This window comes from Cebus imitator, unplaced genomic scaffold (assembly GCF_001604975.1).
Source record: "Cebus imitator isolate Cc_AM_T3 unplaced genomic scaffold, Cebus_imitator-1.0 Scaffold434, whole genome shotgun sequence".
Taxonomy (NCBI): Eukaryota; Metazoa; Chordata; class Mammalia; order Primates; family Cebidae; genus Cebus; species Cebus imitator.
Window position 1 is genome coordinate 1,590,369 of NW_016107749.1, and position 26,572 is coordinate 1,616,940.

The following is a 26,572-nucleotide window of genomic DNA, read 5'->3' on the forward strand; positions in this document are numbered from 1 at the left end:
CCCTACAACTGAGAAGCATTGGAAGAGCAAAATACGTATATCATCTCCACTATCATTGTTATAAGCATTCACTGAGCTACAGGGTGTACTGCAGTGTGAATTTTGAAGAGATGTGGTCAAGGCCTAATTCCTGACTTTATAGTAATATAGGATGTTTATTATACTAGGATCTTCTTTAATTTTTAAATAAATTTGTAAAAACCAACCCGGTAAAATATACACAATGCATGTCATTTGAACCCAACGAACTGTATTAGTTAGGGTCAGTTAGGCTTGGCGAAGCTCAGAGCATTCAGGGCTGTAAAGGGATGACTGAAGCATAATCTTTAGGGCACTGAGAGATGTACCCAGAGCCCCTGCTCTGATCAACCATGCGTATATCTGAAAGGATGGACCCTCCCATGATCATCATCTTTAGGAAACAAAGGTTTGGTTGTGCTGTGAGTCAATAAACAGGACATTAACAGGGAGCAGCTCAGCCAGCTGGAGGAACAAACAGCAGTGGTCAGCAGCAGGTGGGAAGCCCATAGGGCCAGAGCACAGGTGGAACACAGGTTTGTGTATAGAGACTGGCTGGGGGTGATCTGTTCATGGACTTGTAAGTGAATACATGGAGTGCAAGGCATCAAGGGCACAAAGAAAGTAACAGAAGGCCTAGGACGGACAGAGAGACAGGATTCTGTGGGGAGCGAGGGTCAGAGACTGAATATTGCAGCTCACCAATAACCAAAAGAAGGGTGGGGAAATAGGCTGGACACGGAAGGAAAAGGCCAGGCTCCTTGGGTTAAGTTTATGCACCTCTGTGACACACGCAGCTGACCTGTCCCTTACTGACCTTTTCTTTTTCTTTTCTTTTTTTTTTTAACTTCTCTGCTACCAGATCACAGTTCAATCTTTTTTTTTGAGACGGAGTCTCACTCTGTTGCCCAGACGGGAGTGCAGTGGTGTGATCTCGGCTCACTGCAACCTCCATCCCCTGGGTTCAAGTGATTCTCCTGCCTCTGCCTCCCGGGTAGCTGGGACTACAGGCACCTGCCACCACGCCCAACTAATTTTTGAATTTTTTAGTAGAGATGCAGTTGCACCATATTGGTCAGGCTGGTCTCAAACTCCCGACCTTAGGTGATCTGCCTGGCTCGGCCTCCCAAAGTGCTGGGATTACAGGTGTGTGCCACTACGCCCGGCCCTTCCTGACCTTTTCTACTCAATTTACCACAGAATCATTTCATTCTAAATGTGCAGAAGCCTTGAAAGGTCATAAGGTCTAAGCATCCACTTGCTTTGTCATTCATCTCACGCTGATCCTCCTCCACCTGGGTCTAAACTAAATATGGAACAGACAGACTGCTCAGTGACAAGGTATTCCATGACTCCAGACAGTGTCATTCTATCCTAACCTTCCAAGTAAGACAGTCTGGGCTCATCTTCAATGTATCACAGTCTTTCATCACGCACATGAAATCTGCAGCTGTTCTGAGGTGTCATCGTTCACGGCTGCTGCAGACCTTGCTCACGCCTCCGCCCACTTCCTACTCTGCTATGTCTCCTTCCCCTCCCTCCCTCCTCCTTCCCATGTACTGTTCGCTGCCACTGTCAAACACCTGTTCACATAATTTCCTGCCTTCAGGTCATCAGGTTCCCTTCTCCGTGACGAATCAGGTCTAATTATAAAGTTATATAAACTAAGGAGGCAAAACCTACACAGAATGGAGCTGAGCACCACACTGGCTCTGCCTCAGTGTCTTCTGTATTGGTTCCTATTCCTCACCCTATCCCTTCTCTCTGTCTGCGTTAAGGTGAACACCCTCTTTCCAATTAGGCCCTCTAGGTCCTCCCCACTGTAGTCTAAGTTCTGTGTATGAAGAGGCAGAATATATATCCCTTTGGACTGTCTCAGAGAAGGCTCTTAGAGGTATGTGGAATGAATACCACCGACCCAGCGAATACTGTCACAAGCGATGTCATATTCCCAGAATGTGCTCTCAGTCACCAAGTTTGCCTGCCTTTCGTTCTGTCATTCAAGTAACTCTTAAAAAATCTTACCTCCTCCTCAGGGCCTTTCAAGGCTAAAGTGAAGAGAGGTGCTCTCTTTCCCTTGCAGCTTCAGATACTCCTGAGACTCTTTCCTACAGCTGTACCAACACATTTAACTTTTGGTTAAATGTACATTAAAAGGTTAAATGTATATTAACCAAAAGTGTTGGGGAAGTAAATGATTAATCTCAGCCATTTAGCTATAGTTATTTTCAATTTATTACTGATATCTTTGTATCACACTGACTTCTACAACCAGTAGGGCCAGGGACAAAGATGTTGACACCAAACCGAGCTCAAATGTTCTCTACGAGGATTACCTAACCTGTAAGGTCTCTAAGCAGTGCTCACATTCACGATATAGACTCTCTAGATATCTATGCCTTGTGTGGACTCAGTGCACCAAGAGTGTAGCATTTTATTTATTTATTTTTTTGAGACACAGTTTTGCTCTGTTGCCCAGGCTAGAGTGCAGTAGTGCGATCTCAGCTCACTGCAACCTCCGCCTTCTGGGTTCAAGTGATTCTCCTGTCTCAGCCTCCCGAGTAGATGGGACTATGCCACCATACCCTGGTTAATTTTCGTACTTTTAGTAGAGATGGGGTTTCGCCATGTTGGCCAGGTTGATCTTGAACTCCTGACCTCAAGTGATCTGCCCACCTTGGGTTCCCGAAGTCCTGGGATTATGGGCATGAGCCACCGTGCCTGGCCAAGTGTAGCATTTTAAAACAAAGAATCAATTGTTAGATTTCTGGCACTGAACATTTTCTAATCATAGGTTAGTAGTAATTGCTGTAAAACAAGGGGGCTGAATCAGATATCTGTCAAGATTCTGTTAGCCCCTGAACTAGGCAGGGCATAGACTGTAAGCCAGGTCTCATGATTCTTGATAGGGTGCATACTCAATATTCATCAGCTTTTAGATAACATATCATCACTTATAGGTCAAACTCTTTCAAATCTTCCCAAATTTGAAAGGTTAATTTGCCAGATGAAACTGAGAGTAGATAGAACAGCCCTAGACCTCAGTTTGGGAAAACCCTGAAGTCCATTCTTAGTGTTAATACTTCTTAGTGTAGCCCTGAAAATAATTTATCATCCTGTTTTCACTTAAATTAACTTCAAAGAACAGACTTTAATTAAGAAACACTAATTAAAAAACCCAGCCACCAAATATTACTGCCTACAAGATGATTTTTGATTCTGCAGAGAAGTCTGAAAAGAGAATATCCATGGCAGAGAGCAATCTCTTTCTGCGTATTACACACTACGGCTAGAATGCCAGGCTACTGTGATAACAGAAAACAAGTCAAACACTAGTCTGAGAAACAAACAAAAAGCTCAAAGGCTCTCTTTGAGGAAAAATTCTCTTCTTGGTCACAAGGGCAGTTCAACCAGTGCAAACTGGTAGGAAGAAGAGATCTGCGGATAAATAATATTGGAAAACTGCAATAATGACAAAAAATGTGGTAAAATTCTGATTAGGGTTTAGGGGAGCCTCATTGAACACTGAGCAAAACTTTTCAACTATGAAGTGAATTTTCCAGTGGAAATGTACTTCTGATAGTGGCCACTGGGAACAAATGTTTTGTCCCTTTGGCCAATTTTCTATCAACTATACAGTCTAGAGGAAGAGACTCTCATAGTAAAACAGACCCTTCAGTATGCCTTACAGAGAGGTGCTTAGCCCATTCCTCCTTTATTGAGTCTGATAAACCTGTCCCAGATCTGTCTGCAGAAGCACAAGGACAAAAATTCTGCTGACTTGCTCTAAAGTGTGTTTTCAATGGCTGTGAGAAGAATGTCACCTTCCACCATGCTGACCTTTTTTTTTTTTTTTTTTTTTTGAGACTGAGTCTCGCTCCGTTGCCAGGTGCTAGGCTAGAAGGCAGGGGCGCGATCTCGGCTCACTGCAACCTTCGCCTCCTGGGTTCAAGCAATTCTCCTGCCTCAGCCTCTCGAGTAGCTGGGACTACAGGTGCGTGCCAACACGCTCAGCTAATTTTTGTAATTTTAGTAGAGACGGGGTTTCACCATGATGGCCAGGATGGTCTCGATCTCTTGACCTCATGATCTGCCAGCCTCAGCCTCCCAACATGCTGGGATTACAGGTGTGAGCCGCCGTGCCCAGACTTTTTTTTTTTTTGGTACCTTACTGTCAGTAAACAGGCATTTTTTCTGTTCTGTACAATGCTAAGGTAGGGGAGAGCTGAGCGTAGAAGGACCGCACTGCTTATAGTTCTGAGAGACAGCTCTTCTTTTTTGGGTCAGCGGCTTAGTAAGCACTTCAAACTCTTAGTAAAACACGTAAATAATATCATGTGTGTCTGGACACATGGATAAAGAGATTCAAGAAAGGAGAGCCACCAAAAAGTTGGCAGTGAGATTACCAAGAAGCTTAGACCACATGGAGGACTGTGACTTCAAGGCAGTTAAAATATCATTTGTCGTGATATGGGCTTTGTGCCTGTTAGCATCTAGACTGACCATCCTGCCGAGGTGATTACTGCTTTACATCACTTTAGTTAAACCAGTAGCACCTGGTGCTTTCAACCTCTCATTCCACATTTGTTTAGGTGGATTTATGTGTGTCATTATGGGGTGGCCTCTCAATCTGTCATTTAAAGACACCATCACAAAACAGTTCGCTTAGGAATATGTGGTTCATAGTCATCCAAACAGCCAACTTATATGCACTCAAATAATCTGGTTTAGATTGTAACCAACTAACTTGAATTTCTACAGTAGGAGAAATACCTGCCTGTTTCCTTAACAGGAAGCCACCAAACTAGTTAAGATTCAAGGGATATAATAATAAAAGCAGCTATGAGATTGATTTGGACTAAAATTTATTATTTGTGCTCCAATAATAATCAGGATTCTTTAAAATTGTATAATATATATTTTTATTTTTTAATTTTTATTTAATATATATTTTTAAAAGATTGAGTTTTATTGAAGTCTTTCAGAATCCCCTACCTGCTCAGTTTATATGTGAATCACTTCTTTTCTACTTAAAATTAATAAACCATTGTTTGTAGAAATCAGTAAGAGATACTCTCAGAAGCCCAATGCACATAGCTGTCACTTTGTCACTCTTAATAATACCTAGTCCTTATAAAATCAGCACTTGCCCTTTTACCATAAGCTGGGCAAGCAACTTGTAGTATTACTTTGAATGCAATTTCGTTTTCTCAACCTATTTTTCATCAACTTCCAGAAGCACCGAAGTATCGTAACACAAATCATAAGCTACTGAAAACACTAATACTTAATTTGGGAAATCAGGTCTAATAAACCACTTAAAAATTCTAGCCATTGCACTTGAGACTGCTTATATGCATAGTGGGTTCTCTAGTACTGAAGCAAACAATCAGAGCACATGTTTTTACAAGGGAATGTGAGATGCTGAAACAAGGGACCAAATCTGTCAGAATCAGCAAAGGTGAATTACTACACAGATGGGGCATGGCTTATTTTGACTTTGCCTTCCCTGTCTGCGTCATGAAGGGTCTGTATAGTCTAGAGGGTCACTTGGTCTGCAAACTCAAGGAACTGTTTCAATAGCTTGGTATATGGTAGACGCTCAAAAAAAGCACTGAATAACTATCATGAAAAAAGATTTACGTTTATATAACATAAAAACCTGTGTTTTTTCTTTATAGTCACCTCATTCCTCCACAAAACCCCTGCCAACCACTGAGCTGTTTGTTCTCCACCCCTATAATTTTATCATTTTGAAGAACAAATATGTTTTAAAATTGTGAGCATAACTTATATTTGTATGTTTTACAATTTGCAATCCACTCGGTAGTTTCTTTCCACATAATACTCAGTTTCTTATGGCATTTTACTAACTTGGCGCATATATATTTCAAATCATTGTACAGGTGGTCAAAGTCACTTATGAGGAAAAAAAATTCCTAGATGCAGAAGGACAAGTTTTTAGTTTGCCTTAAAGTTTAAAATTTCTTCCTTAAGATGATTTTGATACTAGATGCAGAAAAAAACAGTTTACAATCCTTTTTGTCAAATTCCATCCAACCTGACCATGAACGGAACATCCTTGGTTTTAATTCATATATTTGAGGCAAATATCTTCTAAAAATTATACATATATTAAAAAAATCCAAACAATTACTTAAGCCCAGGAGCTTGATGTCACAGTGAGTTAGGATCATGTCACCGTATTGCAGCCTGGACAACAGAGCAAGAACCTTACTCTAAACAAAATTAAAAATAAAAACCCGAAACAATGGACCAGATGCTATGCAGCAAACTTAAGATCAATCACACAAAGTATATATATTCTGTAAGATCAGTACTTAGAAAGTGTTTAACTAACTCAGCTACTCTGAACTTGAGGAATGACAGGAAGCATCACTCTGGGTGGCTCTGGGCTCAGACAACGATGAACACCAACCCCATTGCCCCTGAGCCAGCCCCAGAGCTGCAGGGAAACACTGCCTGGTGGAGAGTAGAGGAGCCTCCTGGACCTGGCACTGGTTCCAAAGAACTCTGTCTCCAAAGTCTGGAGTAGCTTTGTGGTTATTTGGAGTAGGTAACAGGAATAGATGCAATCCATACCTGTACCCCAGATTTTCAAATACTTCCCTTAAAAATTATTTGGGATTAAGACTAGTATAAAATTACACTGCCTTTATATTTTAACCTCCTTCCCTTTGGAATCACCAAAAGAAAGAAAAGGTGATAGTTTACAATCCCTTTTAAAGAATTTTACTTTGTGTGGCAGAGTAGTTAGATAGAAGTTTCTTGAGATTAGGAAAGTGAACTGTGGAAATGTAAGGACTATATATAAAGGAAGTGGAATCCAGGTGCGGTGGCTCATGCCTGTAATCATAGCACTTTGGAAGGCCGAGGCAGGTGGATCACCTGAGGTCAGGAGTTCGAGACCAGCCTGGGCAACATGAGACCCCATCTCTATTGGGTATGGTGGCTCAAGCCTATAATCCCAGCACTTTGGGAGGCTGAGGAGGGTGGATCACCTGAGGTCAGGAGTTCAAGACCAGCCTGACTAACATGGTGAAACCCTGTCTCTACTAAAAATACAAAATTAGTTGGGCATGATGGCACATGGCTGCCAATTCCAGCTACTTGGGAGGCTGAGGCAGGAGAATCGTTTGAATCCGGGAGGTGGAGGTTGCAGTGAGCCAAGATCTTGCCATTGCACTCCAGCCTGGGTAACAGAGCAAGACTAACCCTCTACCCCACCAACAAAAGGTCTTAAGGAGAAAATTATAGGCGATTTTTGGAAACTGCCTCCAAGATGTTTTGGTAGTAGGTTTGAATTCCACATAAGGGGCCTGTGTCTGGGGTGAGCTACTTCTTTGAATCTTTGTTTAGTCTTCCGAAAATGGGAACAAACAGCAGGACCTACTTCAAAGAGTTGTTCAGAGGATTAAGAGAGAGAATCCACGTAAAACACCCAGCAGACTGCCTAACTCATAATTCATCCTTATCATCAATGAAGAGAGAAATTCTCATAGGCTACAGGGTTGGGGCATCAACTACTATAGCCTATCTGAAAAGCAGTGTAATAATGAGTATGATTTTTTTTTTTTTTGAGACAGAGTTTCGCTCTTGTTACCCAGGCTGGAGTGCAATGGCGCGATCTCGGCTCACCGCAACCTCCGCCTCTCGGGTTCAGGCAATTCTCCTGCCCTAGCCTCCTGAGTCGCTGGGATTACAGGCACGCGCCACCATGCCCAGCTAATTTTTGTATTTTTAGTAGAGACAGGGTTTCACCATGTTGACCAGGATGGTCTCGATCTCTTGACCTCGTGATCCACCCGCCTAGGCCTCCCAAAGTGCTGGGATTACAGGCTTGAGCCACCGCGCCCGGCCGAGTATGAATTTTTTTAATGCAAAAATTCTGTTCCAGGAATTTCATGTCTAGGGATTCATCCTTAATACGCTGGAGTTATTAAAAGGGATGTGATATACTTTTATATAATGATACAGACATGTATTTATATCATTAAAGTATATGATGTATATCACATACATAATGCAGGTTACATATATTATATTTGACATATACTACATATATCATATAGAGCATAATATGACACATTATATACAATCTAATCCCATTTCCTTATTGTTACTTTTCTTTTTTTTTTTTTTTTTTTGAACGGAGTTTCGCTCTTGTTACCCAGGCTGGAGTGCAATGGCGCGATCTCGGCTCACCGCAACCTCCGCCTCTCGGGTTCAGGCAATTCTCCTGCCTCAGCCTCCTGAGTAGCTGGGATTACAGGCACGCACCACCATGCCCAGCTAATTTTTTGTATTTTTAGTAGAGACGGGGTTTCACCATGTTGACCAGGATGGTCTCGATCTCTTGACCTCGTGATCCACCCGCCTTGGCCTCCCAAAGTGCTGGGATTACAGGCTTGAGCCACCGCGCCCGGCCTCTTATTGTTACTTTTTAAAGACACAGGGTCTCGCTTTGTTGCATGATCACAGTGGCATGACCACAACTCAAGGGATCCTCCCACCTCAGCCTCCCAAGTAGTTGGGACTACAGGCACACCCAGATGATATTTATTTTTCTAGAAATAGGATGTCGTTACATTGTCCAGGCTGGTCTTAAACTCCTAGTCTCAAGCAATCTTTGTGTATCAGCCTCCCAAAGTGCTGGGACTACAGGCATGAGTCACTGTGCCAAGCATCCATTTATATAAGAAAGCATAAACTTGTACATTAATATTCAAAGCAGCATTATTCATAATAGCCTAAAGAGTGGAAACAACTGGTAAACAAATAAATAAATTTACGTGTGTCCATACAATGGGACAGTATTCAGCCATAAAAAGGAAGTACTGATAACAGGTTATAACATGGATGAACCTTGAAAACATGCTAAGTGAAACAAGCCAGACACAAAAGGCCATATAATGTATGATTTCATTTATGGAAAATGTCAGAATGGAGAAATCCATAGAGACAGAAAGTAGAGACGAGTGGATACCTGGGGCTGGGGTGGGGCGGAGGGTAAGGGAATCTTTGCTAATGGGTATCAGTTTTGATGGGGATGGGTGGTGAAAGTGCTCTACAAGTTGATTGCAGTGATGGCTATATAGCTCTGTGAATATCCTAAAGTATCTATAAAACTCTATTAAGTAAAATTACAGTTTGCCACAAATTAGTCACTCACCATCCATGAGAAGCCAATGGCCAGTGAGAACCCAGATGAGGACCAGCATAACAGACAGAGAGAATGACAGCAACTCAGCAGCAGTGAAACGCCCGCAGCAACCAAAGGAAATCCTGGAAAACACACAACACTCATTGGACTGTAGGCACACTTTATTCAATAACCTAACTCTCCTTTGGTATTTCATGATCAGAGCTCGTGATGGCTGGATTAGAATAGCAGATAATACCAAGATAGCTGGAAATCCAAAATACCCAATCTTTTTAGAGTAACCAATGGAAAGCTCAGAGGAATTATACTTCTGCACCACCTGATAATGTCCTTTTTGGACCAATTATCGACATGGGCATTTAGAAGTTTCAAGTGGCAGTATCACCTCTGGAAAAGCTATAAGTATGGAGAAAATTCTGTTTTTACGAGGAAAACAAAATGAAGAAATGCCAACGATTCAATTCATTTAGCAAAGATGGTATTACTCTATTTAGAAGGTGGTAAGTGTGTCCAGCATCTCCATTAGCACAGCATTTTGTCTTCCTGCATCAGTGGCTTTAAAGTGTGAACACTGGGATTAAAGGCAAGTAGGCAGCATATCCAGGCCACCAAAGACCAAAGGTAAAGAAGAACGTTTGAGTTCAACCACTGTCCTTGTATTTCATCAACTCACAGTAAAAGAATGAAAGCACTGTTTCAAAAGAAAACTGCTCATCTTTCAATGCTCTAAGTAAGAAGCACATTACAGTGACTCAGACTTCCTAAGTTTTGTTTGTATTTCCTCTGACATGAGAAGGTGCAAAAGGAAGTACTTATCTTCTGGTTTTAAAGATCAAATGTCTGGTGTTCTGGCATTTCTGTGCTCCAGCCAATACCAGAAATTTAGACTCCTAATAATGCTATCAAATATGACAGAAAAATCTATGTAAGTTTATAATTTAAGAGGAAAGTCCCAAGTCCTTACTTGTTCTGAGGTGAGCAGGGTCTTGTTAAATACTGGCACATCGGGAGGAGAAGAAAAGCAAAAGCTATAGTTGCAAGAACTAGAGAAAGAAAAGATGCAGTTAATTTTTTTTAACCAATTATAAGAAAAATGGCATGACTTACAGAAACTTAGTCATTCCCCCAAACACTTGACAAGTGGATACAGTTAACTGAATAGAGAAGAAAAATATCTTCCTTTAATACTGCACAAAAAACCAAAACCTCTTCAATTAAAAAAAGTACCTGATTTAAAGTAGGGGAAAGCATAGGTAAGTTTTGTAAAAGATAAACAGCAGGCCAGGGGATGGCTTCCTAACAAGCCTTGTAGCATTTTGTTAATTTTTTTTTTTTTTTTACATTTCCATCATTGCTTAGCTTGAAAACACAGCAAAGAGCTGACACTCCAATCACCTTGATCAGTTACCAATGTTTCTAGCTGCAAGAATGTTGGGAGAGGCTGACAGTAACTTCTATGCCAAGCTCAACCTCTTGGTAATCTACCAGAAAGGGAGCCACAGCCAGAGCAGAGCAACACCGCTCTGGCGTCATAGAGCTCCTGCGTTTTCACGTCTCCGGCCTTTCTTTCAGATCATGTAGGCAGGTCTCAACAGATGATGTACGTCAAGTGGTTCAAGGAGGAGTTGGGGAAGGGCGGTGTGGTGGAGAGGGAGGAGATGAAGCCAAGATTTATAAAGAAGAACTTACATGACATGGTATATAAATCTTAATTTTTGAATAGGGATAAAGGTGAAAACTTTTAAGTATGTTAAGACCAGACAGAGAAACTCATTTACCTGCCGTACATATTGTAAAAACTACTTGAACTGAGTCAAAGAAGAAGAACATGACTAAAAGAGAGACAGATGCTCCAATCGGAAGGAACAGAGCCTGGGTAGAGTCAATTGTTTGGATGCCTGAAAGAGAGAAAAACGGACACATTAATACTTATTACACAACAGGCACTGTGCCTATGCACTTCATATACATTAACTTGCAAAAATGCAGACAGTTCTAGGGATTATATGTAAGACATGGATTATCCAGGCCCTATGAGTCTTTCCTTCCCAATGAGATTATGAGCTCCTTGTTCTCTTCATGGTGCTTTCATTACAGTAGATGCTCAGGAATATCTGTTGAAGTGAACTAGGACCTCCTGGTGTTGACCATCTGGGTGACACAATGCAAACCCCTGTCAAGAACATTAAGAGGTAGTAAAACCCAGATGACTCCATTTGAGTAAATTTGTGGTCTTGCGTATACGTTTGGTAAAAGTGGTGACTTAAACCCATTGACTAAAAGTACTTCTCATTGCCTGTGGGTTTAATGTACTCATTTTCATGCTTTCCCATTATTGCTAATAGTTGAGAACTGATTTGGCTGATAGGGGGAGAGGGAGGAGAACAAGCCATAGCTGAAAACAGCAAATCAGAAAAATTTTATTTGGCCAGATGTGGTAGCTCACGCCTGTAGTCCCAGGACTTTGGGAGGCTGAAGTGGGAGGATGGCTTGGGGCCAGGAGTTCAAGACCAGCCTGGGCAACACAGTGAGACCCCCCATTTCTATCTATTAATATTTAAAATAAAAAAATAATTTTATGGGAACATTTTAAGGTAACAGAATAGGAGATGAATGGGGGAAAATAGTCTTTTGCGATAGAGTAGTATTTAGCACAGGAGTTCTCATTTCTTGGCTTCCCATTACAGCGTCAAAAAAATTACAAAGCCCAGGTCCAACCCCAGACAAATTAAATGAAATCACAGGGGTTAGGCCCAGCTAAAAACTCCTCACAAAACTATATTTTGCATCCAGGGGTGAGAACTATTAATAGAGTATTTTTGGTAGAGAAGGAAAACATGACAAACTTATAACCACTGACTGAAAAAAAAGTACCAGTTTTACCTTGTCCCACTTCCAAATTCACTCTACTGATATGTTATAAAAGTATACAAAAGGAATCAAATCTTTATATGATCTATTATAATGAAATAACAGAAGGAAAAGGCTGGGCACGGGGGCTCATGCCTGTAATCCCAGCACTTTTAGAGGCTGTGGCAGGAGGATAATTTGAGGCCAGGAGTTCAAGACCAGCCTGGGCAAAATAGAGACCCTATCTCTATAAAAAATAAAAAAAATTAGTTGAGTGTAGTATCTTGCTACTGGGAGGCTGACGTGGGAAGATCACTTGAATCCAGAAGTCCAAGGCAAAAAAAAAAAAAAAAAAAAAAAAAAAAAAAAAAAAAAAAAAAAAAAAAAAAGGAAAAGTCTCTTCATTAAGGCTACAAATAAAATATGCAACCAGGATAAATACAGCAATACACAAAGGGTTGCAATGATCAACCAATAAAGCTTCTCTTAGGTATTTAAATTTGCCTGTCCCCAAAAGAGCTATTTAGGGGTTTTAATGAACTATTATCTACAAAACAAAATTGCTTCTCAATGGCTAGGTAGATCAGTCAAGTAATTCACTTAGGAAGAGGGCAATTCAATTTAGGAAAAGTGAACTATGTGTCATCACAAACAGAAATTATCTTGGAAGCAGTCTGTCCTGACTGCAGTCAAACTCATTCGGCTTAGCCCATGGATCACTCTGGGGAGTACATTCATTAGACAAAACTCTATGAAATCTCTGACTAAATTTCACCTCAATAGTTTTTAAATTTAAGTGCTCTACAGTGGTTTAAAGAACTGCTAGATGAAGCCACAGATTTTCAGTGCCTGTCACTACAGAAATTAATCGTTTCTCAAATAAATGATTGATTGTCACGGGAACAAAGCATCCTGGAGTTTACAGACAGATTATACTGATTCGAAGTATGAACAGAAAAATTAAATGGCTAGCTAGAATAAAGACTGTAGTGGTCAGGTATATGAGATGCATTTGTTTACAGTAAAGCTAAATTTTAAAAGTTCAGTCTGCAATTAAATGCAAAACTGAAAAGAACCTTTCTAGAATATTAGACAGAATGCAAAGATTTTTTTTTTCCTTAAACTACAGATTTTTGAACCAGGAGGCAATGTCAAAGGGTAAGCAAAGCACCTTTAGTGCCTGACAATATGCTACCTAAAACAAGGTCCATGCCTCCAGTACTGCACTTCCTAAAGTTCTGGAGATAAAGATCTTGAAGCGGAAGGAGGTAATTAATTAGAAATCTTAGCCAAACTCCAGTGACTTAAAAACAAAGCAAAACTGGGCAAAGCAAAACAGAGTAGCGATAATTGGGCGGCCGTATGCAAGCGCAGTTGCATTATCTTTAAAGCCAAAATCAACATAGGAAATAGGCTCGGGTACGTACGGCAGCATCATTTTTAACATTCAGTGAACACAGCTACAGGCTAAATGTATGTCTGGCATGGAGAAGACACTGAGCAATAAACCACTAATTGTTAAGAAAATTACTGATTTTACACCTCCATGTAAGAAGCATGCTTTGGACTAAATATTTGCTGAACACCTATTACATAGTACTGGACAGGAGACATTAAAATAAAAAAAGTCACTTCCAGATCTCATCAAGTTTACAATTCAAGCAGGGGAGATTAAGATGTAGATCTCTGCTAACGATGAGAATCCCAACTACAAATTTCCATCAATCTTTATAATGCAAATAAATTATAACAAGTTTAGTAAAGGGCTTTGAGGGGGTCAGATAATTGGGGGGTGTATATGGCTTCTTTTTAAAATTCCACTTAATACTACTTAAATGAAGGACTGATGTGCCACGGGAAAAAAAATGTCTATATTGACTTCTTGGGGCAGATACGGAAGTTACAACAAGGTTAGGGGAAATCACAGGACCTGGAGGGAACCCCCGCTCTCCACCTCCACTCCTGTCACTTTCTTTCTCACCTTTTTTATTGTGAAACATCACCCCCAGAAAAGCACAAAAATGTAGAGTTCAGTGAATTATTACATATTTAATACCACTTCAGCCAAGAAACAGACCAACTCCAGAAATCTTCCTTTGTGTCCTTCTCAACCACTACTCTCTTTCTCCTGAAGGGAACCGCTACCCTGTCTTTTATGATATGTGTTTTCTACCCATGCATGCATCCTTATATACTATTTTGCCTGTTTTCTATATTTTATATACACTGAGTTATGTAGTATTTTTTTGTGTCTGGCTTCTTTCACTCAACGTTATCTGTGAGAATGACCCATGCTGTTACACATAGCTACAGCAGTTTACTTGTTGTCACTATATCATACATTAAAATGTATCCATTCTCTGGTCGACATTTGGGTTGTTTCCAATTTTTTGGTTATTACAGATAATGCTGTTCTAAGCACTCTTGCACATGACCTGATGTACATATGACTGTATCTGTTGGATATCTAACTAGGAGTGATACTGCTGGGTCCAAGGGTGTTTATATTGTCACCTTTTGTAGGGAACATCAAACTGCCTTAACAAAGCGACTGTAATAACTCATGCTCTCCAGTAGTGCAACAGTGTTCTTTGTTGTTGCTGTGCATCCTCATCAACACTTGATATGGTCAAGGGTTTTAATTTTAGCTATTCTGGTGGGCATGTAGTGCTCTTTCATTATTGTCTGAACTTTTATTTTTCTGCTTTCTAATGAGTTGAATGCCATAGTTCCTGGCAGGCCTGATCTACTCTTCCTCTTACTTTCATGTGTTTCGAGTTGCCCAGACAGCTGCAACATTATCATAATCTGAAGTAATAATTACCCAGTCTTTCAGTCAAATACCTTAGGGCACCCTGCAGGGAGAAACATTCAATTACAAACTGATTCCTCCATTTTTAAGTTCTGATTTTTGGGGGCATGAGTCACATGGCCCATTTAATCCTCTGTTGAGTCTCACTTAATGCTTCCCCTTCTTCTAGCTCCTATTATAATCAAGGACAGTCTAATAATTTCTGACATATTCATGGCACGTAATCTAATCAGAGAGTAGTAACCCTTTACCCCTGCACACCCACCAATGATGTCAGCCTACATCTACAACTTTTCCTACTCTCCTGTCTCTCTACAAATTCCTTGTTTTTTATTATTTTAGGAGTGGGTAACTACAATCTTTTAAAAACTTCTGTCTGATTACTGTCTCCTTCAATCAGTCTGAAACACTCTTGGCAAAATCTTAACACTAAAATTAAATTTTCTTTTTCTTAAAACCTTCTCCCCAACTGTTCTACACTGTTAATCGTTCAGGACTTCCATCTCTTTAGCACCTACAACCTGTTTCTCTGTTTATCTTTCTGGCTGTTGTTATTTCTTTGATTCCTGATAAATGCATCCTATTTTCCATGTCATCCTTTCAATCTGGAATAATGTTATATTCCATAATCAAGTACTGGTCAGCCCCCTTAGTATTATGTTTTTCTTTGTGAAAGTGAATTTTGCATTCTATGTAAATCTGTCCTTATATAGGTATCCACTGCACAGAGCAGTCACTGAAGAAATGTTGTCAAAGATAATTTAGTACCACACAGCTGGTAGAGTTAAGAAAAATACCATTCAGGCCAGGTGCAGCGGCTCATGCCTGTAATTCCAGCACTTTGGGAAGCCAAGGCTGGAGGATCACTTGAGGTCAGGAGTTCAAGACCATCTTGGCCAACATGGTAAAACCCCACCTCTACTAAAAATGTTAGCCAGGTATGGTGGTGGGAGCCTATAATCCCAGATACTTGGGAGGCTGAGGTAGGAGAATTGCTTGAACCTGGGAGGTGGAGGTTGCAGTGAGCAGAGACTGTACCACTGCACTCCAGCCTGGGTGACAAAATGAGACTCCATCTCAGAAAATAAAAGAAAAAAGAAAAGGACCATTTAAAAAGTAAGTATTCTACCCATTCTTTAGACTCTGCTTCATGAACAAGAAATAAAAAAGCTTATGCTACCAGGTAACTTCTACTGTACGGACTGAAACAACCATTTACTTTTCTTTTTGTTTTTGAGAGTAAACTTAGATATAATAACATAGGTAGATTTCTTTTAGGTTTCTGCAATGCAATGTACAGCAGATTTATAATCTGGTGTAAGAACATCACTTGCATATGTGCTATATAATACAGGACTTTTAAAAAGGGTTTCAGGAATTTAAAGTGATTTGCCTTAAAATGTTGATAGAAGGTAAGCTGCTATGTAATAATTTAATCTAAAAATCAGAGTTTGCACTGGGTTTTATGTGGTTCCTAGCATTGGTAATAACTACTGATATGGAATTTTATCTCATACAAGGATCCATGTCATAAATTTAAGAAAAGACTTGTTATATTTAAATGATTCTACCTACCGTCTTTATCATGGCCACTTTGGCACTGCTAGGGACAATGAAACACATGTGACTGGGCCTGTGCCAGTGAAAACTGGGCAAATACAAACTGGTTAACAGCGTATTATAATAACTGGAGAAACTAAGATACACAGTAAGTGATCTCTTTTCAGTGTAGCATCCATTTTAATATTGGATCTCATTGGATCTCCAATTAATATTGGATCTACCTTTTTATTAGATCTCTAGTATTTGCTCTCCCTTACCCTGTTCTATATAGGTCATGATCTCTGTGCTTGTTACATGCTCCCCACACCTGAAATGACCACTTTGCCACCAAACCACATTCACTAAGTCAAACCCACCTTCTCTTGTAGAGACCTTATCTGATCCATTCCCGCTCACCTCACTTGCCCATCTCTTTATGCTCTTTCTACATGGATGTCAAAATGATTTCGTCTGTAGAGCTTCCTCTCATCCTCTGATAATAGCTGCTTGTTCAGAAGGATTCTGAGGCTATGGTGAGGGTCACAGAAAAAAAGTACTTGCCCCAGATATAGGAGGTGAAGAGGTATCTGCCATCTCTATCTTGGCACTTTTTAAAAAACATCTTGGCAAGAATTGCTCTTATACTTTTGTATCTTTCAAAATATTGAACAGAATATTGAGGACATGGTAGATATCAATATAAATGTATTAATGTTATCAAATCGAGTTGATTCAAATTCATATCTTTCCATAAGCATCAAATGTTTTCTATTAATGCTATTGACTTATGATTACATACCGTAAAATTCACTCATTTTAAATATAACTCAATGATTTTTTAATACCAAACACAAATCCTTGCACCCAGTAAATCATTTCCTGGAGGCATAGAAATAACCAAATTAACTACATGTATAGAAGTTAAATAACGTAAAATGTCTTACTATTATTGGTGCTGTTGCCATTGAAAGACCCCGAAGAACTATTACTGTCTTTCTCCTTATCTTGATTTTCAAAGTCCATATTAAGGGACCTGTGTAAAAAAATGTTATAGTTAAGTTGTAGTTTTGCTTAAGAAAGAAGTAGGTCAGAAAAGTCATGATATGACAATATTTTTTAAATGCTAAGGAATTAGGAAAGAAAAGAAGATCTCTTTTGAACAACTCTGAAAAATAGCTTGTCACATTTTAAAAAACAATCTGATGTCTTTCCAGTGTGTCGGTTCAAGAGTTTTCCTGACTGTAGATGAAAGCATTCCAATGCAGCTGAATCTTTCACTCCTATTTCTGAGCATTATCATATCTTTAATTACTTCCGTATGTTAAAAACCTAAAAAGAGAAATGTCGGTCAAAGGGCAAGCACATATTGAGACTTTTACACACCACAAAACTGTTTCCAAAAAGGCTGCATCAATTTACTCTCTCAGCAGTGTATGAGAGCACTCATTTCCCTATACTCTGTCAGCTGTGATTCAACAACAAAAATTTGAGTTTCTTCTATATCTGGAATTGTTCTAGCTAATAGAGGGACAATAAATAGCAAACACTGGACTGGATTTTATATTCAAGGGTGCAGACATAATAGACAAGAAAAGTAAATACATAGTGTGTCCATGGCAGGTGCTAAGGAAAAAAGTAGAAAATGCACGAGTAAGGGTTTGAAATTTTAGAAGGATGGGCAGGAAGGCCTCAATGACAGTGACTTCAGAGTCAAGACCTGAAGGAAGTAGTCACTGTCAATCTGGGGAACTAAAATTGGCATGTCACTTTGATTTAGCATTCCTTAACCAGTGAACAGCTTTGTGTACAGAAGCTTGCTCATTTATTTTTTTTGTGAACTATCTGTCCAAGTCCATAGCTGATTTTCTACGTGTGTTCCTGTAAAGAAGGGGTTTGTGTTTGAGTGTGCAAAAGAACTTTCTGTAATGATCGTCTATATCTGCACTGACCAATGTTGTGGACATCAGCCACCTCATGTGATCACTGAAATGTGGCTGGTACAACAGAGGAAAGTAATTCTAAAACGATACAACTTTTAGATAAAAACACATGGTAAATCTTTGTGACCTTGGATTTGGAGTGAATTCTTAGATATGATACCAAAAACATGAGTAAAAAACAGAGAAAAACTTAAAAAACTTATGTGCTTCAAAGGACACTATCAAAAAAGTAAAGACAACCCACAGAACAGGAGAAAACATTTTCAAATCATATATTTATCTGATAAGGGACTTGTATCTAGGATATATGAAGAACTCTTACACCTCAATATTAAAAAGACAACCTGATTTTAAAGGATCTGAAGAGACATTTATTCAAAGAAGATACACAAGTAGCCAACGAGCCCATGAAAAAACGTTCAACATCGTTAGTCATCAGGGAAATACAAATCAAAACCACGAGAAACTGGCTGGGAGCAGTGCCTGGAATCCCAGCACTTTTGAGAGGCTGAGGCAAGAGGATCACTTGAGACCAGTGTGGACAACACAGTGAGATGCTGTCTCTATAAAAAATAAAAAAATTAGCTGGGTGTGGTGGCATGCGACTGTCTCAGCCACTCAGGAGGCTGAGGTAGGAGGATCACTGGAGCCCAGGAGGTCAAGGCTAATGGTGCCACTGCACTCCAGCCTGGGCAACAAAGTGAGACAATGTCTCAAAAAACAAACAGACAAACAAAAAACCCACCATGAGAAACTACTTCACACATAGCAAGATGGCTATAACAACAAAGTCAGATAACTAAGTGTTGGCAAGGATGTAAAATTGGAACCTTCATATTACTACTGGTGGGAACGTAAACTGGTGCAGCCACTTTAGAAAACAGAATCTAACCATGCTGACACACCTTGACCTGAGAATTCCAATCTCCAGAACTCTGAAAAAAAATAAATTTGTTGTTTAAGCTACCCAGTCTAAGATGATTTCACGGCAGCCTGAGCTAATGCAGATCAGATTTCATACTTGAATCCTTTTAAAATTACTGAGATTTGTTTCATGCCCCTAGATATGGTCTGTATTTGTAAATATTCCACATATACTTGAGAAGAATGTGTGTTCTGTTGTTGGATGGAATGTTCTATAAATGTCAATTAGGTCAAATTGATTAACAGTATTGTTTAAATCCACTATATCTTTGCTGATTTTCTGCGTACTTACTCTATCAATTTCTGAGAGTGGTGTCAGCTATATTTTGTGGATTTATTTCTCCTTGGAGTTCTCTCAGCTTTTGCTTCATGTATTTTGAAGATCTTTTATTAGATACATAAACATTTATGATTGTTATGTTCTTTTGCTTAATTGATCCCTTTGTCATTACAAAATAACCTTCTTGGCTGTGGTAGTCTTCCTTACTCTGAAAGTTGCTTTGTCTTACATTAACACAGCCATTCCTTACATACACAGCTTTCTGTGGATGAGTGTAAGAAGCATATATCTTTTCCCAATCTTTTAACATTAAAAAAAAAATTGTAACCACTAGATAACCAGGAATTAACCTTTTTTGGCTTTATATTTATAGTGTGCTTTTTTTGTAAGCAGCATATATCTGGGTCTTGCTTTTTATTCAATCTCACAATTGCTATTTTAAATTGAGGTGTAGGCCAATTTCATTGAATGTGATTAACGATACAATTAGGTTTGAGACTATCATCTTACTATTCATTTCCTACTTTGTCCTATTTTATTTCCCCTTAATCTGACTTCTTCTGGATGAATATAGTACTTTTTATGATCCAATTTGATCTCTTTTGTTGTCCTATCAGCTACAACACTTTGCTCTTTAATTTTAGTGGCTGCTGTAGGGTTTGTAGCACACATCTTTAACACAGTCTACCTTCCAGTTACATTGCAACATTCATGTATAGTATAAACACCTTACAATAGTTTATACTTACTTCCCTCTCTCAACCTTTGTGCTATTGTGGCCATGCATTTAACTCTAACATGTTATCTTATAAACTGTACAATGTACTGTTTTTGTTTATGCTGTCAATTATCGATAATGTATTCATTCATGTCTTGCTATGCTACCCACGATGGTCTCAAACATCTAGACATGAGCAGTCAATCCTGCTTCAACCCGCCAAGTAGCTGGGATTACAGACACGTACCACTGTGCCCCAGCTCCAGTCAATTATCTTTTACACAGCTGTAAGTAATAAGAAAATACTTTTATCAATGCATTTGTAATTTCTGATGATCTTAATTCCTTTGTGTAAATACAGATTTCCAACTGATACCATTTTCATTCTGCTCAAAAGACTTCCTTTAACAATTTTTTAAAGCATAAGATAGCTGGTGATGAATTCTTTCAGGGAGTGTATGGCATGGAAATATCTTTATTTTGCCTTCATTTTTAAAAGCTATTTTTGCTACAGAATTTTACAGTGACAGTTCTTTCTCCCTGTACTTTAAAGCTACTGTTACAATGACTTTTCACTTGTATTTTCAATGAGAAATCTGACATCATCCTCATCTTTTCTCCTCTGTACCTAACATGCTCTTTTGCCCCCTATGGCTGCCTTGAGGATTTCCTTTTACCACTCATTTTGAGCTACTGATTATGATGTGTCTTGGTGTAGTTTTCTTCATGATTCTTGTGCTTGGGGTTCATTAAACTTCTTGATTCTGCAAATTATACTTATCAAATTTAGAAAAAAACTTGGTCTTCATTTCTTCAAATATTATTCTGTCCCTCCTTTCTTTTCTTCTTTTAGGGATTCCAATTACCCATATAGTACAGGCCACTGAAGGTTTCTCTCTGATAAATGGTAGCTCCATTATGTTCTTTTCATGTTTAAAAAAATTATTATTTTCTGTACTTCATTTTGGATAATTTCTATTGCTGTGCCTTCAAGTTCACCAATCTTTTCTTTTGCAATGTCTAATTGCTGTTAATCCCATCCAGTGTATTTTTCATCTCAGAAATTGTTGTCTTCAATTCTGAAAGTTTGATTTGGGTCTTCTTTATAATCTCCATGTATTGGCCAGGTACAGTGGTTCACGACTATAATCCCAGCACTCTGGGAGGCTGAAGTGGGTGGATCACTTGAGGCCAGGAGTTTGAGACCAGCCTGGCCCACATGGTGAAACCGTCTCTACTGAAAATACAAAAATTAGCCAGGTGTGGTGGTGTATACCTATAGTCCCAGCTACCTGGGAAGCTGAGGCAGGTGAATCTCTTGAACTCGGGAGGTGGAGGTTGCAGTGAGCTGAGGTCATGCCACTGTACTCCAGCCTGGATGACATAGCGATTCTGCCTCAAAAAATAAAAATAAAAATAACCTCCATGTATCTAATACAATTATATCTGTTTTGATGTACTTTGCTAATTCTAACATCTGTGTCAGTTTTGACTATTTTCCTCATCCTGGGTCATGTCTTCCTTGTTTTTTGCCTATCTGATCATCTCTGCATGTATAGTAGACACTGTGAATTTTACCTTATCTAAATTTTTTTTAATTCCTATTAATTTTGAGCTTTGATCAGGGATGCTGTTAGATACCTGGCTTTAATTTATTTTTTGTTTCCATGATTTATTAGGTGGGTCTGAAGCAGTGCTCTGTTCAGGGTAATTATTCCCTATCACTGAGTCAAGATTTTTATGAGTACTCTACCCAATGCAAAATGAATTATAAGTTTTTCCAATCAGGCTTTTGGAAACAGGTACTCTCCCCTATAATCCTTTCACATTTTTCTTTCCTCCACCTTAGGTGATTTCTACTTATGCATACACTGATTAATACTGTGGTGAATGTTCAAGGGGTCTGTAGATCTCTTTGTTTTCTCTTTTTGGAGCTCTCTTTTCTTTTGTCCTCTGTTCTGTTAATTCTAGCTGCCTCTAGCGGTCTCTTTGGACTCTCAGTTCCATCTCTTCAACTTAGGAAATCTTTTTATCTGCACCATGACTGGAAACTATCTTAAGACAGTATGATGGGAAAACTATTCCTAAACTCTCAGGATTACTGTCCTTTGTTGTCTGATGAAAAATATCTTGAAAACTGCTATTTTATGAGGTTTATGTGTTTATTTTTTTAAGTTGTTTCAGGTGGGATGGTAATTCAGTCTCTGTCTCTATTTTGGCTGGAAGTACAAGTGCCTCTAGATAGTTCTTTTAAATAGGTCCTGAACTAGGCAGATTTTTTTTTTTTTTTTTTTTTTTTTTGAGATGCAGCCTCACTCTGCTGCCTAGGCTGGAGTGCAGCGGTGCGATCTCAGCTCATTGCAACCTCCGCCTCTGGGGTTCAAGCAATTCTCCTGGAACTGGGCAGATTTTAAGGGAAGGAAAGGGCTTTTAAAATTTCTTGTTCATGTCTTTAAAGTCCCTGGGGGTACTGAAACACTGATGAATTTTATGCATTTCTTTAGGAAAGCAGAGGATCCTATCATGAAGAGGTAGTTCATAATCGTTCCTGGAAGAAACTTAACTAAATGACTGGGCTCAGGTCACACTGATAATGCTCTTAACTTCGTAGTTTCCCAAATCTATGACTCAAAATCTCTTGCTGGATTCAAATGACTTATTCCTCTACTAGCGGCCTGACTCCAGCTGCCACTCTGTTTCCTGTACTTTCATTCATTGTCTAAAACTCCCTTATGTGTTACTGGTGCTGAGGAAACCTCAATTAGAATGGGAGATCTGGGTAAGATAATTTATGGAGTAGAGACTGGTTAGTTACATGTCACCCTGTTCTCATATAAATCTGGCCAATGAGTTGTTTGGCAAACTGTTCCACTGGAGGGCAGCCCCAATGGCTGACAGTTCCCCAGCAGGACCAAAACATGATGATTTTTTTTAGATGTGGTGGACTCCCTGAAACATGGTTAGACTGCTCCTCCAAAATATGGTCAGGTGTCTGAGGTGTTGGGGGTTTTCTATATAAAAAATGCCTTGGATTTTAGAATATTCATATATAGTATTTGAGACATCATTATATTTCTCCAGCCATCAGACGAAGACACATTAGTAGAGCTTAAAATGTACACTAACTGCTCATACCTCAGTCATCCTTAGAAGAACTGTTATGGCAACTGGCTCCTGTAAAACTTTTTCCTATTAATTTAAATTCTACAACAAACTAGATATAATATTTTGCATATATTTCCCCTGCCAAGGCACCTGTGGTAGTCTTCAGTACATGGTTTCACTTCTATGATCTTTTAAATTTTAATTCATGTTTTTGCACAGCAGAGCTAACAATGTGCACGGACTCTAGGATTGGTGATGCATTTCATGGGAACCTCTCTGGAGTCAACAGAACTTGAAAGCTGCTCCTTCCCTGTGGGCATGCTTTGGAAAGACATGTATTAATTTAAATTGAGTTTTCAAATTAACTTATGAATGGAATCACAGTAACTACACTTGTTATAACTACTCTGCTTCTCAGAATCTGGTGACAGCAGGTTAAATTTGCAGGAATTTTTACCTACATCTCTACCCCTGGTGCTATACAGACTGCCAGCTTCTCTTATTCTTTCTGTGTTGGCATTATATTGCTATTCTGGATTGGAAAGTTGCCAGTCATCTCTTTGGGTTAACCCTAGGCACAGCTGTTATAGAGCCTCTCTCATGAGACTGGGTGAGTGAAAATAGGTGCTGAGAACGACACAGGACAGGATGAAGGGTTATATAACTCCACTTCAATTTGCCATTAATTGAGAACTATTTATAACTCCATCCTGGATGTTTTAAGGCAAGATTTTCCCCTTTTTTCAAATATAGCTGCTCCTTGACTTACGATGGGGTTATATCCCAATAAACCCAGTTAAGCTGAAAATCTCAAGTTCAAAATGCCTTTAATATTCATCCATCCAACCTACTGAACACCATATTTTAGCCCAGCCCACCTTAAATGTGCTCAGAACACTTACATTAGCCTACGGTTGGACGAAATCATCTAACACAAAGGCCTGTTTGGTAATAAAGTGCTTAATATTTCAAGTAACTTACTGAATACTGTACTGAGAGTGAAAAACAGTGGTTGTACGGGTACTTGAAGGATGGTTTTTACTGAAATCCTACTGCCATTGTACCATCATGAAGTGGAAAAATCTTAAGTTGAACCATCATTAAGTCAAACCATTGGTAAGTTGGGGGCCTTCTGTAGCAGGAAGTAGTGGTCAACTTCAAACCAGTTTTAGCTGGTCCATTTTCTTAGCATCTAACTGACAAGAACTGTAGCAGGGACAGGAAAGCCTTAAGCAGGAATGAGGTACTATCAGACGGTTGGGGAGGGTGGAGCGGTGGTAGGGAGAGCAGGCATTCTCCGTAGTTCTCTGTGTAATAAGAAGACCTTGAATTTCTTTCGCTGTTCAAATAAGCTTAGCTAAAATCAAGCCTTGTTTGGTGTTAGAGGTAGACCACGGGTCACCGCTGCACAAAACAGAAATGGGGCTAAATGAGTTAGAGGGCTTCACTTATCAGCTCAAGCTGGGAAGATTCCTAGCTTCCAGCTTTAAAAACAAGATTAAAGGCTTGCAGATCCCATGCCACTATGACTGGGGTCCTGTAAAGTTACTCATACTGCACAGCTGACAGCAGACTTAAGCTGTTTAAATAAAGCCTTTGCAGCAGACTCTGCCTCCAGAGCTATCCAGAACTATTTCAATTATAGGCCTTTAACCTAGCTTATTTGGTAATTTATTAACTCCATGGACATCAGATTGCTAGGCTGGACCTAGAACAGTTTGTTGCATCTTCACAGAGGACTACTCTTCATTCTCTTCCATCCTGCCCTTCCTTCACAATCTTATTACTGCTATACAATAACATATAATATGATGTTAATATATCACAACGTTATAACTATACATTCCATCCAAATTGTACCCTGGCTATTTGCAAGTCTAGGTACTGAAATCAGTGTTTGGGTCAGGTGTGGTGGCTCATGAGGTCAGGAGTTCAAGACCAGCCTAGCCAACATGGGGAAAACCCGTCTCTACTAAAAATACAAAAATTAGCTGGGCATACTGGCGTGCACCTGTAATCCTAGCTATTCAGGACACTGAGGCAGGAGAATCACTTGAACCCGGGAAGCGGAGGTTGCAGTGAGCCAAGATCACATCACTTTACTCCAGCCTGGGCAAAACTCCGTCTCAAAAAAAAAAAACAATGTTTAAACGACCAACAGAAAAACTTGAGCTATGGCTTTTTCATCACAGACAACCATTTATCACCACAGGAAAAAAAAAAAATCCATCTAAATTATAGCATATTATATGCTACTTTGTCTTTTTATCAACTATGACTAAATAAGAAGTTATGGGTAAGGTGTAGGAAGTAAACAAATGTCCAATTATTGATGCTTACACAGAACCTACACCAAGAACGAAAGACTAAGAATCTGGGGAGAAAGAGACAGTCTGACTCAGCAGTTGAGAAGGCCCACAGGGTTAAAATGATAATAGCTAAGCTTGACTGACCTCACATTGTCAGGCACTACGTTAGGTGCTTTACAGGCAAGGTTTCTTTTGATTCATAGAAAAACCCCCATGAGCAGGGTGACCACAGATCCCAGCTATGCTTGCTGCCCTGGCAAAATTATGAAGGAAACAAAAATATTTCACCTAAAAATATACTTCTCTTCTTTGACACATTTCAGATGGCTTTCAGACACAAATAGCTGAGAAGCTGTGTGGGGCAGATTTGCATCTGTAGAGAAAATATGCACTGATGCGGCTGAGGCATTTCTCTGAGACCCTACCTTGTCCAGACGCAGGAAAAACACCTTAAAAGGTCTGAAAGAAACATATTACATCTATTCTCTCTCAGGGCTGCGACCTATGAGGTTTCATCTACATAACAGCATAACCTGTGCTAGCTGGGGCTGCTCTTCTCTCTTTCCCATAACCTGTTTCACCACCATAACCTGATTTACCACCATAATCTGTTCTGACACACTCCAAGCCCTCATTCTTTCTGTAACCTCAAGGTGGTATAAAAGCATTAGCCATCTGGCCATTTTTTTTGAGATCTTATAAGACTTTTGTGCACATTAATAAATCTGTATGCCTTTTCTTCTATTAATCTGCCATTTGTCAGCTGAGTTTTCAGCGAGGTTTCAGAAGGCACAGAGGAAGTTTTCCCTTGGCCCTGCTGGACCAAGTAATGGGATCACGGCTTGACGTGCTACATCTTTCCACATCAGTACATACTGCTTTTTTCTCAT

At 39.5% G+C, this 26,572-nt stretch overlaps 1 protein-coding gene across 3 annotated transcripts in view; it reads right to left on the reverse strand.

Annotated features, from left to right (window-relative positions):
• The window catches only part of SPPL3 (signal peptide peptidase like 3), a 149,807-nt gene that overhangs the window by 8,989 nt on the left and 114,246 nt on the right, over positions 1 to 26,572 (reverse strand). For all 3 annotated transcript variants that reach the window (XM_017510257.2, XM_017510258.2, XM_017510260.2), the window contains exons 3-6: positions 17,351 to 17,439; positions 10,981 to 11,100; positions 10,167 to 10,245; positions 9,212 to 9,324 (exon numbers count right to left, since the gene is read on the reverse strand). In XM_017510257.2, the coding sequence (XP_017365746.1) occupies positions 9,212 to 9,324; positions 10,167 to 10,245; positions 10,981 to 11,100; positions 17,351 to 17,439 (401 nt within the window). The remainder of the gene's footprint in view (positions 1 to 9,211; positions 9,325 to 10,166; positions 10,246 to 10,980; positions 11,101 to 17,350; positions 17,440 to 26,572) is intronic.